Below are 12,185 nucleotides of genomic sequence, written 5' to 3' on the forward strand. Positions count from 1 at the left end.
GCAAGTCTCTTGCCTGTACCTGTCACCTTTTCCTGACGCAGATACACCTTTTGGTGAATCTGTTTCATTCCACACAGACAAGGCAGGTGTTTGTTTTCTTCTGGGCTGATTGTTAGCTGATGAGTTGCTTGTTGGTTAATTTCTAGCTGTGATTATTAGTGTTAAAAAAATACAGAAATGGTAGGTAGGGGTGTTTCTTATGAAAACAGTTTGAGCAAGCCTTGAAGGACTTCCTAGCAGGGATGTCATGTTGATCCATGTCCACATGTGGACTAAGTCCAAAACTTCTTTAGGAAAGAGATGTATCACTGAATATGATCTTGCAGTCCCTTCAAGGACAATGTTGCAACCTGTGTCCAAATCCACCTTACTTTTCCATAGCACGATTTTCCTACAAATGATATGATTTATTAATTGAATGACTTATCTCCTGTTTCTTTTTTGCAAGAATGACAACACAGATCTTGTTTTGTCATAGATATGTCCCAAGTACCTGAAATAGTGTCTAGCACATGCTGAGTGCTTGATGAATGAGTAAGTATTGGTATGAGTGAATATATTGCATGGTTGGTTGGTTGGTTGGATAGACAGATGGACGGATGCTTTACCTCAATACCAGATCTGTTCTGTAAGAGAAGCAATACATAGGATTTTGGTCACTATTATTTAACCAGAGAGCCTCCTCTATAGTAGAGGCTGTTTCCTGTGGAGTGGCGGGATTAATTTGTGCCCCACAATGGAAGTCATCAACATACATAAGCTAGGAGAAAAGGCAGTGCCTGAAAAGTCTTCTCGTTGTTGAAATGGCATTGCTTACATGCATTTTGGATAAAGGGGATAACTATCATGCTGAGAGTCCTGTGTCAGGGACCTGGCTCCACATCCCAGATCTGCCCGTTTCTAACTGGATGAATTAAGGTCACTCAGTGCTACCTAGTCTCAGTTTCCTTTCTTGTAAAATGGGTTCAGGAAGTCCCTCTTGACAACGTTCTGAGCACTGGGTCTCCTGAAACTCATGGGGTCTCCCCAGGAACGGTGTCAAGCCATGGAGGCTTTCTGACAGACAGCAGCGTGGGTGGGTACCCTGAGCCTGTTTCTAAACCAGACTCTGGCTCTCCCCAGGAAAAGATCCAGCAACGCCCAGGAGTTTTGTTAGGGAGGGTTGTGCAGTACTCTTCTCCTCCAAACCCAAATCCTCAGTAAGTCAGGAAGATGTATGTGTTTTAAAACATTGGGAGGTCTGCTTTGGATCACCCTGGGCTGTGGCTTCCCCACACAGCTGTGGTGAAGAGAGGCAGTTCCTCCACCTCGAGGTTGTTGAGCCCCACACAGGGCTGCCTTCACTTGGCCCCAGTGGCCGTTGACTTTTAAATCATAAAAAGCTGCTCTACATACAGTTTACTCTGTTGCTGGAAGTCAGCGGAACATAGGTATTAGGAAGGAAAAAAGAGAGAGAGAAAGGAAGAAGCAGCCGTTAATCCCGCCAGGCTTCTGGGCTCTGGAGTAGTTGTGGATGACAAAAGTTAATTAGAAACATGAACAGTTTAACCGAAAACACTTGTGACAATTGGAAGGGCAGCTTCTTCGGTTGGAGAATTTTTCCTAGGGAATCATCGTGGGAGAAAGTGGCTGCTGCTAGGTAAGTCACTGGGATTTTGAGGGTGCAGACGCAGCTCTTTGGGGGCTGACAGAGTGCAGTCTGTGTGCTGTGTGCGTGGGGTGCCATGAGCACTGGGCTCAGCACAGTGTGCCTACCATGTCTTCCTGCCACTTTCTTCCAACGGCTACCCATACTCGGAAGCCAGAACTGCCTCATTCCAGCACTGGCTAAGGAAAAGGCTACAGTTTTCAGCTCTGTGATACCTGACCACCTTGGTAGCTAGCAGAACTGTAGTTCGGAGCCCGTGCTACTCAGAATAATTCTGGCTCTTGTTTGGAAATATTTTGAGGCATTTCTGAGAAAAGAATCTGGTCAGGGAAACACTTGCTGAGTGCCAAGGGGAAGCCTTGACTTTTAGATAACCTATATTTTTTTTGCTTTTGGGAAAGCCTTGTGTACAGATTATGCCTTAAACAGAAAGAAAGATTATGCCTCAAAAAAAAAAGTCAGTCTGAATCATGTTTGTAACTCTTTAAAATTGCCAACGTAGGAAAAACTTACATGCTTTGATAGGATTTACCAACTTTTGTGGGCAGTTGTTCTCTAAAGATTCTTCTTGGTTTCTTCTCCTTTTTTTTTTTAATCTGTTTTATTTTAATGTCTTTCTGCTACACTGATTCCTTAAAAGTTGGATAATTCTTGATTCTGGGAAATGGAATTCTGGGTTGAATAGTTCAAAGCAGTTGGTATTTCCTGCACCTTTCTTGTACCCAGTGGTGGCTGGTGGTGGTAAGGGATTTGTTTGTTTTTCTGCAGATTTACATTCTTAATTATACTCTGTACATGTTACTGTTAAGATCGGCATGCATTTGTACAGCACATGTCACCAAAGTATGATGTGGCTGGGCAGGAGAGAGATGAGTTGTGCATGATAGAAAACAGGAGGAAGATGAACTAGGATTTCAATTTAAGTACAGATAATACACAAAGCAGGTAATGGAGCCATACTGCATTTGGGTTGGGAACAGCTGCCTATATAGCCATTGGCTGATCTACCATCATGTCCAAAGCAGGTCAGCAGGCATGACTCAGGTCTCCTTCCCTTTCCTGTCTTTGCAGAGCCATTGGCAAACTCAGCCTCTTCCCACCCCGGAATGAGCGAAAATGTACCTGCTTCCTTGGAGAGTAGCAGCCTCTGCAGTCCCGCTAATTGCAGCACCTCCTCGGCCATCCCGCAGCCTGGCGTGGCCTCCAAGCCCTGGCGCAGCAAGTCCCTCAGTGTGAAACACAGTGCCACATCATCCATGCTATCAGTCAAGCCTCCTGGGCCCGAGATCCCCAGGCCCACACCTGAAGCCATGAAGCCAGCCCCCAACAATCAGAAGTCCATGCTAGAAAAGCTGAAACTTTTCAACAGTAAGGGGGGTTCCAAGGCAGGTGAGGGCCCAGCATCCCGGGACACAAGCTGTGAGCGACTGGAGATCCTGCCCAGCTTTGAAGAGAGCGAAGAGCTGGAAGTCGCTGGCCGTGCACTCTCCACTCCGGGACCTGCATCCAGCAGCCCCAAGATTGCGCTCAAGGGCATCGCCCAGCGGACTTTCAGCCGGGCACTGACCAACAAGAAGAGTTCTCCGAAAGGCAATGAGAAAGAGAAGGAGAAACAGCAGCGGGAGAAGGAGAAGGAGAAAGGCAAGGACCTCACCAAGAGAGCATCGGTGACTGAGAGGCCGGACCTCAAGGAGGAGCCTAAGGAAGAGCTCAGTGGAGTGACTGTGATTGAGATGCCAAAAAAGTCCTCCAAGATTGCCAGCTTCATCCCCAAAGGGGGGAAGCTCAACAGTGCCAAGAAGGAGACCACAGCCCCTTCCCATAGTGGAATACCAAAACCAGGAATGAAGAGCATGCCCACAAAGTCCCCAAGTGCCCCCACACCTTCCAAGGAAGGAGAGCGGAGCCGGAGTGGGAAGCCAAGCTCAGGGCTCCCCCCACAGAAGCCCCAGCTGGACGGCAGACACTCCAGCTCCTCTTCCAGCCTGGCATCCTCTGAAGGAAAAGGGCCAGGAGGAACCACCCTGAACCACAGCATCAGCAGCCAGACCGTCAGTGGGTCCGTCGGGACCACCCAGACCACAGGAAGCAATACCGCCAGTGTTCAGCTACCTCAGCCACAGCAGCAATACAGCCACCCCAACACTGCCACGGTCGCACCTTTCCTGTACAGGTAGGACAGCACCTGCCACCTTCCTGGGCCGCTGGGTAAAGAGCATGGCTGGTGGGTGTTCAGTCCGTGGGTGCAGAATCTGGAGTGCCCTCCCTCCAGGAACAGGGGAGCAGACAGCGAAGGTACCATGTGATTCACAGCTAAGAGAGGCATACTTGGAGCACTTGAGAGGGCAGCCCTGCAGCATCACTGGGGAGGTCCACGGTACAATGTGAGCCATCTCCAGGATGAGCAGGGCTTCTTCACTGGTCATGTGGGGACCAAGGCATTTGAGAAGCAGGAGTGGGGGTGGGCTTGGCAGAGTGACTCAAGTGGTAGAGTGCCTGCCTAGCAAGTGTGAGGCCCTGAGTTCAAACTTCGGTACCACCAAAGGGGGAAAAAGAAGCGGCAGAATAATGAAGGCCTGGATGTTCAGAATGGGTGGTTTGGTGTCACCCAACATGAGCTGTCACACATCCTAAACATACTTTAAAAAACCACAACAACCACCTTGTTAAGTAACCCAGATTTCTTCTCATAGCAGTTGCCTGGAAATTCACAGTCCTCACAGTGCTGGGACTTTTTGAGGGGAGAGGAAGGATGAGGGAAGTTTGAATGATAAGGGAAAGACTAGGTTTACAACAAGAAGAACCCACGCTGCCATTAAGGAGATAGCCTGCTGTCCTTTTTGTGTGTCTCCCCGGCCCCCAAGCCCTATTTCTCTGAGGGCACAGCCATGGAACTGGGTGCTACTTGCTTTGTGTGGTTCTGGCTTTGAGAGCCTCTGCTGCTCAGCCTATTCCATACACCCTTGCTAAATGAGGCCCCCTGGCTCCAAGTGCTCTGTGATGCCTGTGGATGAGCATTTCAGGCAGATGGAAGCTCCCAGCACTGCTCTTGAGGGAACCCAGAACTGTTGCTTCCAGTACTCAAGTCAGTCCCTGAGCCCCACTGCACAGCTGGATAATAACTAATACCATTGCCAATGATTATCATATTCCTATGCTTATTTTACAGCTGTCATGCTAAATGTGAACACATAGACAACTGCACACCCATTCATATACCAGGAGGTGTGGACATGCATCAGTGGTCACATATAAATATGGACACAACTCATTCACATATCAAGTACGAATGCACATATACATACATGTATTTATATACCTGGTCAGGTACAGAGATGCATGCCCACACTTTCAGCTTCCTGTATTTGTATGGTTCCCCCAAAGAATATTCCCTCTGTCCCTGTGTGAGTCGTGCTCCTGTGAGCTCTGTTCAATCTCCTGCCAATAGCAATTTCAGCTAGCCAGTGTCCAGCTAGTGAGGGAATGCCAATCAAGTCCCTCCTTGATTTTTTTTTTTCTGCTCCTTCTCCCCTTCAGTGAGGGTCACATTGATCTTTTTAACTGGCAAATGGTCATGATTTTATTAAGTCATCAGCTCAGCTAACAGTACTGAGAAGCGTGCCACAGCTTAGATGATGGCTCAGCGTGTCTACATGCACTGCTTTTTAATCCAGTTGTTTTCTGAAGCATGGAGGCAACTGAATAGCTCCCCATGAAATTTTTATAATTCCAATAGCATTAATAGTATTGAGGTACTGCGTATTCAAGGTACTATTCACAGATTCTTGATTTGCCTTTCCCAAATTAAAATGCATGACAATCTCTGACCACTATCAGTCCTACTCTTTTTTTTACTGTGACAGCAAAAAAAAAATCCTTTTGAAGGACTGCAAAATACTCAACTTCTTTATTATTATTGTTTCAAGCTTGTCTATGGGAGGAGAAGCTCAGTAATAAAGTGTAAGTGTCTGAGCAACAGGAGAAGGGAAAACTTCTGGAATGCGCAAGCTCATTTTCATGTTCATGCTCACTGGACAATGTCCTTTGGCTCTTCTGAGGGGCTCTCCTGTTTAGGTGAGCCTGTAAAAAAACTGGGAAGAAGAGACCTGGACAGGAGTTGGGTCACCAGGTCTTATCCTTTATCATCTTGTGATGCTCCTGTGGTCATGGGCACAGGCAGAAGAACCAGTTACTGCGTGTGTACCAAGCATGTGCAAGGACCCTTTTTCCCATGTTTTAGCCCACTGAATCCTTCCTCTAGCTCCACAAGCTTGCTAGCTTTTAAAATTCCCATTCTGTGGATTAAGAAAATGTGGTATCTATACACAATGGAATTTTATGCAGCCATGAAGAAGAACGAAATGTTATCATTCGCTGGTAAATGGATGGAATTGGAGAACATCATTCTGAGTGAGGTTAGCCTGGCTCAAAAAACCAAAAATCGTATGTTCTCCCTCATATGTGGACATTAGATCAAGGGCAAACACAACAAGGGGATTGGACTATGAGCACATGATAAAAGCGAGAGCACACAAGGGAGGGGTGAGGATAGGTAAGACACCTAAAAAACTAGCTAGCATTTGTTGCCCTTAACGCAGAGAAACTAAAGCAGATACCTTAAAGCAACTGAGGCCAATAGGAAAAGGGGAACAGGTACTAGAGAAAAGGTGAGATCAAAAAGAATTAACCTAGAAGGTAACACCCACGCACAGGAAATCAATGTGAGTCAATGCCCTGTATAGCTATCCTTATCTCAACCAGCAAAACCCCTTGTTCCTTCCTATTACTGCTTATACTCTCTCTACAACAAAATTAGAGATAAGGGCAAAATAGTTTCTGCTGGGTATTGAGGGGGGGAGAGGGAGGGGGCGGAGTGGGTGGTAAGGGAGGGGGTGGGGGCAGGGGGGAGAAATGAACCAAGCCTTGTATGCACATATGAATAATAAAAGAAAAATGGAAATAAAATAAAATAAAATAAAATTCCCATTCTGTAGATGTGCAAACTGAAGCTTAGATTAATTAAGGAATTTGATCCAGGTCACTGAGCAAATAACTGGAAGACCTTTTATTGAAACCCAGGTCTTTCTAACTAGAGGGACTGGGTTGTTATCCACCGTTTTGTCTTCACTGTCAATCACTTTGTCTTCCTGAGCTTCAGTGTCTTCATCTGCAAAGCCAGAAGACTGGATTTTAAAAATGGGTTACACTCCTTTCCTGCTCTAAAATTCTCTCAAGTTTATGGCTCCCTACAGAACCTCTCCATGTTAAAGACAGGTCAAGGTGAATTTTATTTATCAATTCAGAAGTAACAGTGAACACATCTATCACTTTACTGAGTGCTTTTATGTCATATCATATTTGATTTTTGTAGCTGCGGGGAGGTTACCGTTGTTATCCCCATGGTGCAGAGGAGGGCTCTGGGATTAAGAGGTGATGTAGTTAAAATTGTGTGACTCCTGACAGACCTTAGACTTGAAGCTACATCTTCAGACCCCTAAGTCTAATGTTCCTTTCAGTACTTGGCATCTTTGTACACTTAAAACTTTCTCATTTATCCATCAACACCCCCCTCTTGAGTGCCTGCTCAGTATTACAAACTTGAACTAAGCTTTGCCTGCAGACAGCTCCCCAACTAGTTGAGGAAACATTTAGTAGTCAGATCATATTGTACCTGATAGGCAACAGGAGAAGAAGGAGATGGTGTAGAAACACGAACAGGTGGAGACATCAGCTGGCAGACTCAGGCTTTCAAAGCCAAGATGCCATGAAGCTGTATCTTCAAGTCAGGTAGGAGTAGACTGAGGAAGAACCAGAAGGACTTTAGGGGCCAGAGGTGTGATCTGGAAATGGAGAGAAGCCACCTGTGTGTGGAGAAGAGTGGAGAGTTGTGGGTAGGGGTGGAAACGACAGGAGGTGGGACTGGAAATACAGGAAGAACCGTATAATGTGGTATATCTGCCACAACAAAGAGTTTGCACCTTGTTCAGGGGCTTGAGGAGAGTGGTGGCATCCTACCGGTACCGCATAGATCAGTGGAGTGTTGTAAGGGGGACAGACCAGCTTTAGCAAGAGTCTAGAATGGAGGTCAACAATCCAGGTGCCTGTTTGGGTCCAAAAGGGGAATATATAAACGGTTGGCTAAGGTTGGATGGGACTGTGGCACAGGAAGCGCCATGCCCCTCTAGAGGGCGCAGGCACCGCTTGGCACCAGCAGGTGGCGCCGTGCAAGAACAAGAGCTCATTCCCCAAACTTCGTGGTTTTCCTGGAGGAAGGTAGAAATCCAGATAATTTCTTGTGTGAAATCTCTTGATTTTTTAAATGGTAAACTTATTTGAAAACTTTAAAATACTGTACAGACCAATAAGAATATGGTCTGTTTCCTGTACTGCTGGGATGGAAGCAAGGTACCTGTCTTGAGCGCTTACACAGCCTAGGCAGAGATTATGGGGGTTTGCGCTCCGACGAAGGAATGGAGAGACGTATTGGGATTATGAAAATCCTTTGAAGCTGTCGATTATAGGAATTGGGAAGGATAGTCTCTGCAGGAGGGCAAAGGAGAGAAGAATAGGTGGGTGATTTGAAGTTTATCAGTTCATCCTCCACGGTCTGTCTTCACTTTTGTTAAACACTTTTTCGGGGACTCAGGGTGTCCTCAGTGTTAGAGCAGATGCTTAGCATGCATGAGGCCCTGGATTAAATCCCTGAACCAAAAAAAGAAGAAGAAGAAAAGGAAGGAAGAAAGAAAAACTCTTCATAGATAGTGAAATCAGGCTGAATTAACCCGGGATGCTAATGAATTAATAATGTTTGATAATGTTACATGCAGAGTTAGGCATCTGAACATAATTATATATTGCGTGCCATGCCTAAATGAGCCGAGATAGTTATGGCAAGAAAACTGTATGAAGCCATTGCCTCAATTTGCTTGACAAATAAGGGCATGGAGAAGGTTTGCGGAAGAACACATTTCAGTCAAGTGTTGAAATAATGATCAATGAGACCTTTCATGTCAGAAGATCTGAGCTCTGAATCAGAGACCTGGAGGGCAAACACAGCTGCTTGGCATCCACTCCTGACTGGTTTTACAGTCACCTTTTCAGAGAGAGCTATGTCAGGAGGACTGCGGGGGGGAGAGGGGCCGTCAATGAAGTCATCTTTATGCTTGACTTGCTGGCATTGTGGTTACTTAGGAGTTGTTCTTTGGCATAGGTTAAATTATCCAAACCACCCAGTACCCTCCAGCATGTGTCTGGCTGGAGCTATCTCCCTGAGGGGGATTCAGCAAAGCGTTCCCTAGTGAGGGATTGCAGACCCTCCATTTGGATGATGAATATTTCATCTTTTCCAGTTCGGTGGCTCTCTCTGTTCTTAGGACATTGCTCCACGTGGGGCTATTGAATTATTCAGCATCAGTCTGCTGGTCTGCTCTATTCCAAAGCTTCTTGCTGAAGAAGGCAGTGGTGAGTGCTGTGGCCAAACCAGAGTGGTCCAGATGTGGTCCTTTGCCTCCTATGACAAGTGTGTCTGCTTTGGTTTGTGTGTGAAGGTCCCAGACGGACACCGAAGGGAATGTCACTGCCGAGTCCAGCTCAGCAGGTGTGAGCATGGAGCCCAGCCACTACACCAAGAGTGGACAGCCTGCTTTGGAGGAACTCACAGGTGAGTATGAGCCCTCAAATTCTGTGTCTGCTTGTGAGAAGGCCTCCCAAACAACCACCTGCTGGAATAGCAGGGACTTGCCTGGTATACTGATTAGTGGGCTGGACAAACTTACTTTCTTGCTTTATTTGTTAATTTCCTTCTTCTCTTTCATCACTTTTTTTCTCTGTCACAGAACCTTCTCACTTTTCCCCAGAATTGTAAATAAGTCTCTTACCTTCATAAGTTCTAGGTTTAAGACTGGTTTAGTGTCATTCATTTAGTGACCCTGGACTATGGGCATACTTGTTTACTCTTCAGATAAAGTTGCTTTTCAACAAGATTTGGCAGTCTAAAATATTGGATTTCTTTTCATTCCTTATGGGAGCACAGATTAAAAATGTGTTCTTAGCATTTTCCATTAATTGGGAAGAAGATTGCAACATGTTTCTTTTAACAAAGACAAAAAAAAAAACCCAACATTTTATTTAACTATAACTCCAACAATAGTGATTGTAGTAATATTGTCTTATATAAAACATAAAATTCAATTTTCATGTAGTTAATGCCACAGACATTTATCGACTGATGTTGAAAGGTCACACTCTTATAGTAACTTTTTTTTTTTTTTTGTCAGTACTGGTATTTCAATTTAGGGCCTCACACTTGCTAGGCAGGCGCTCTACCACTTGAGCCACTCCACCAGTCCTAATGTCTTAGTGTAAAGAAGAAAAGTTATATCTAAATTAGAATTATTGTGTGTGTGCGCACTAAAGACTGAACCAAGGGCTTTGCGCATGCTAAGTACACTGAGCTATACCCCCAGAACACCTGTGAATTAGAATTCTTACTACAGTGTGTTCCATCTTCTCTGTTTGCTTTCCTGGTCCCCCACCTCGGTGCCCTGTGCTCCAACAACTTCCAATCAGGGAATTGAGCAATAAACCACATTTTTGTCAGTGATTATGTCACTCATCTCATATCTTACCGCTTCCAGAGTTGGGTTAAAATGAATGGATGTTCAAAATTCATTTATTAAACTAAATATGACCACACCATTTTAATAGCCCCATTGCAGCTGTGGAATTGGTCTGCAGCCCATGTGATTAAAATTTACCCATCTCACCATTAGCTTTGAGTATTAATTTCAGAGAATCTGGGTGATTTAATGACTTCTTCTGGGTCCACCAGCTGGGCACAGGGATGGTACATAGGCTTCTCAAGCCATTTGTAAGTGATCCATCTTAGAATGGCTCAGGGCCTCACATTTGGGATTGATTTTATGTTTCCTTCTTTTCAGGGTTTGTAGCTCCCTTGCATGTGAGTATGTGGATAGCACAGAGAAAGGATGTGGAATTCAAATGACTGCTCAGGTCTCCACACACATTCCAGATCATGTTCTTGGTGCACACATCAAAAAAGCTAGGCGAGGATCAGAGAGGCATACTATTCCACAGGAGTAGTTCCTGTCAGTCATAAATTCTTAGCAAAATCCACATTGGAATAGCAAACCAGCAGACAGAAAACGTTCCAGATATTACTTAGATTTTGGAGAGACAGGGTGCAGTCTGTAATCTTCCACTAACTTTTCTTTTTCTTCCTTTGTCTCCCATGTCCTGGTATTGTATAACCAGGTCTGAATTGAAATCTTAAAGTGCTGCTGGCTGGTTTGCGCAACTGCCTTGTGCAGTCAGGTGTGTCAGATCATGTACTCTTTGGTGTAACAAGGGTTTGATTGCTAGTGAAAATTCCTTAACTCAAAGTGATTCATCTTTACAGTCAAACAATAGAAATTGGATTTTTTTTTTTTTTTAAGAGAGACACTGATTAGGACAAGACTGAATTTAACTCACCCACAGTCCATCCTTTGGAATGATAGTAAATAGTGGTATATGTAGAAATGCACATTTATGAGAATAATTGGTCAATTGCTGGGTTTTCCCCTTGTTGATGCAAACAGGTGGGTCTTCCCCTGGTGTGGTCACATAAATAGCATTGTATTTGAGAAATGCACCATAGACTGTAGGGTTAGAAGGAACCATATACAGTCCATGAATCCCGCCTATAGCTTTCTGACAAATCATCTTTCAGCCTCTGCTTGAGTATTTCTTGTGACAGGAAGTTGTTCCCTCCTAAGGAAGCCATTCCTTTGTGTTTTGTTGTTGATTTGACAGGTAATGGAGTCACTGGATATAATTCAGCCCCGTGCAACCCTCAGATAATTTCCTTTTTTTTTTCTACATAGCAGATGTCCTTTAAGCCTTCTTCCAAATACACAGCCCACTCCTTTCCATGTTCCTTTTATAACAGATTGACATCCTACAAAGTCAGTCATGGTAGGTCAGAAATGAAGTGTGTTCTCAGTCACCATCAGTGGCTCCCGGGAGAGTTTTCCTTGGCAAACTCAAAATCCCTGTAGATAAGGTGGAATAGCTTAGTTTTAAAGGTCATTGTAGTAACTAAAAGGGCCCTACTATTTCCACTGGAGCTGGTTGTTTCTACTTTGTTCAGGCTGAGTTGATGGGAAAATCTTGCGTCCCAGCCACTGATCAAGGAGGTATAGTTGGTGTTCATAATGTGATCTCATAAGCTCAGGTGGATTGCTGCTTGTGTGTAACACTACCCTGGGGATCTGCTCTGGTGTGGGACTCTGAGGGTACTCCTAGAAGGCCCCCCAAGAGGGACACAGGACACACACATTGGGTGAACACTTATTTTGTGCTGGGCATATCATCTGTGCATGTCATCTGATTCTCATGCAAACCCTTCTAGGGGATGGTTTTTAATCCCCATTTTACAGATGCAATTGAGCAGATAAGACATGTCCAAGGTCAAGTGGCTAATAAGCCACAGTGCCACAGTTCACATTTTTTTTTTTTCTGGAGATGGGGATCTTAA

At 44.9% G+C, this 12,185-nt stretch overlaps 1 protein-coding gene across 10 annotated transcripts in view; it reads left to right on the forward strand.

The window, feature by feature from the left end:
* Positions 1-12,185, forward strand: part of Nav2 (neuron navigator 2) — a 686,981-nt gene that overhangs the window by 519,201 nt on the left and 155,595 nt on the right. For 9 of the 10 annotated variants that reach the window (XM_074042824.1, XM_074042825.1, XM_020171284.2 and 6 more), the window contains 2 exons: positions 2,720-3,821; positions 9,196-9,308. In XM_074042824.1, the coding sequence (XP_073898925.1) occupies positions 2,720-3,821; positions 9,196-9,308 (1,215 nt within the window). Of the gene's footprint in view, positions 1-409; positions 1,640-2,719; positions 3,822-9,195; positions 9,309-12,185 lie in introns of those variants that run through there. The other variant, XM_074042833.1, reaches the window with a different exon arrangement.

The sequence above is a fragment of the Castor canadensis genome, chromosome 1 (assembly GCF_047511655.1).
Source record: "Castor canadensis chromosome 1, mCasCan1.hap1v2, whole genome shotgun sequence".
Taxonomy (NCBI): Eukaryota; Metazoa; Chordata; class Mammalia; order Rodentia; family Castoridae; genus Castor; species Castor canadensis.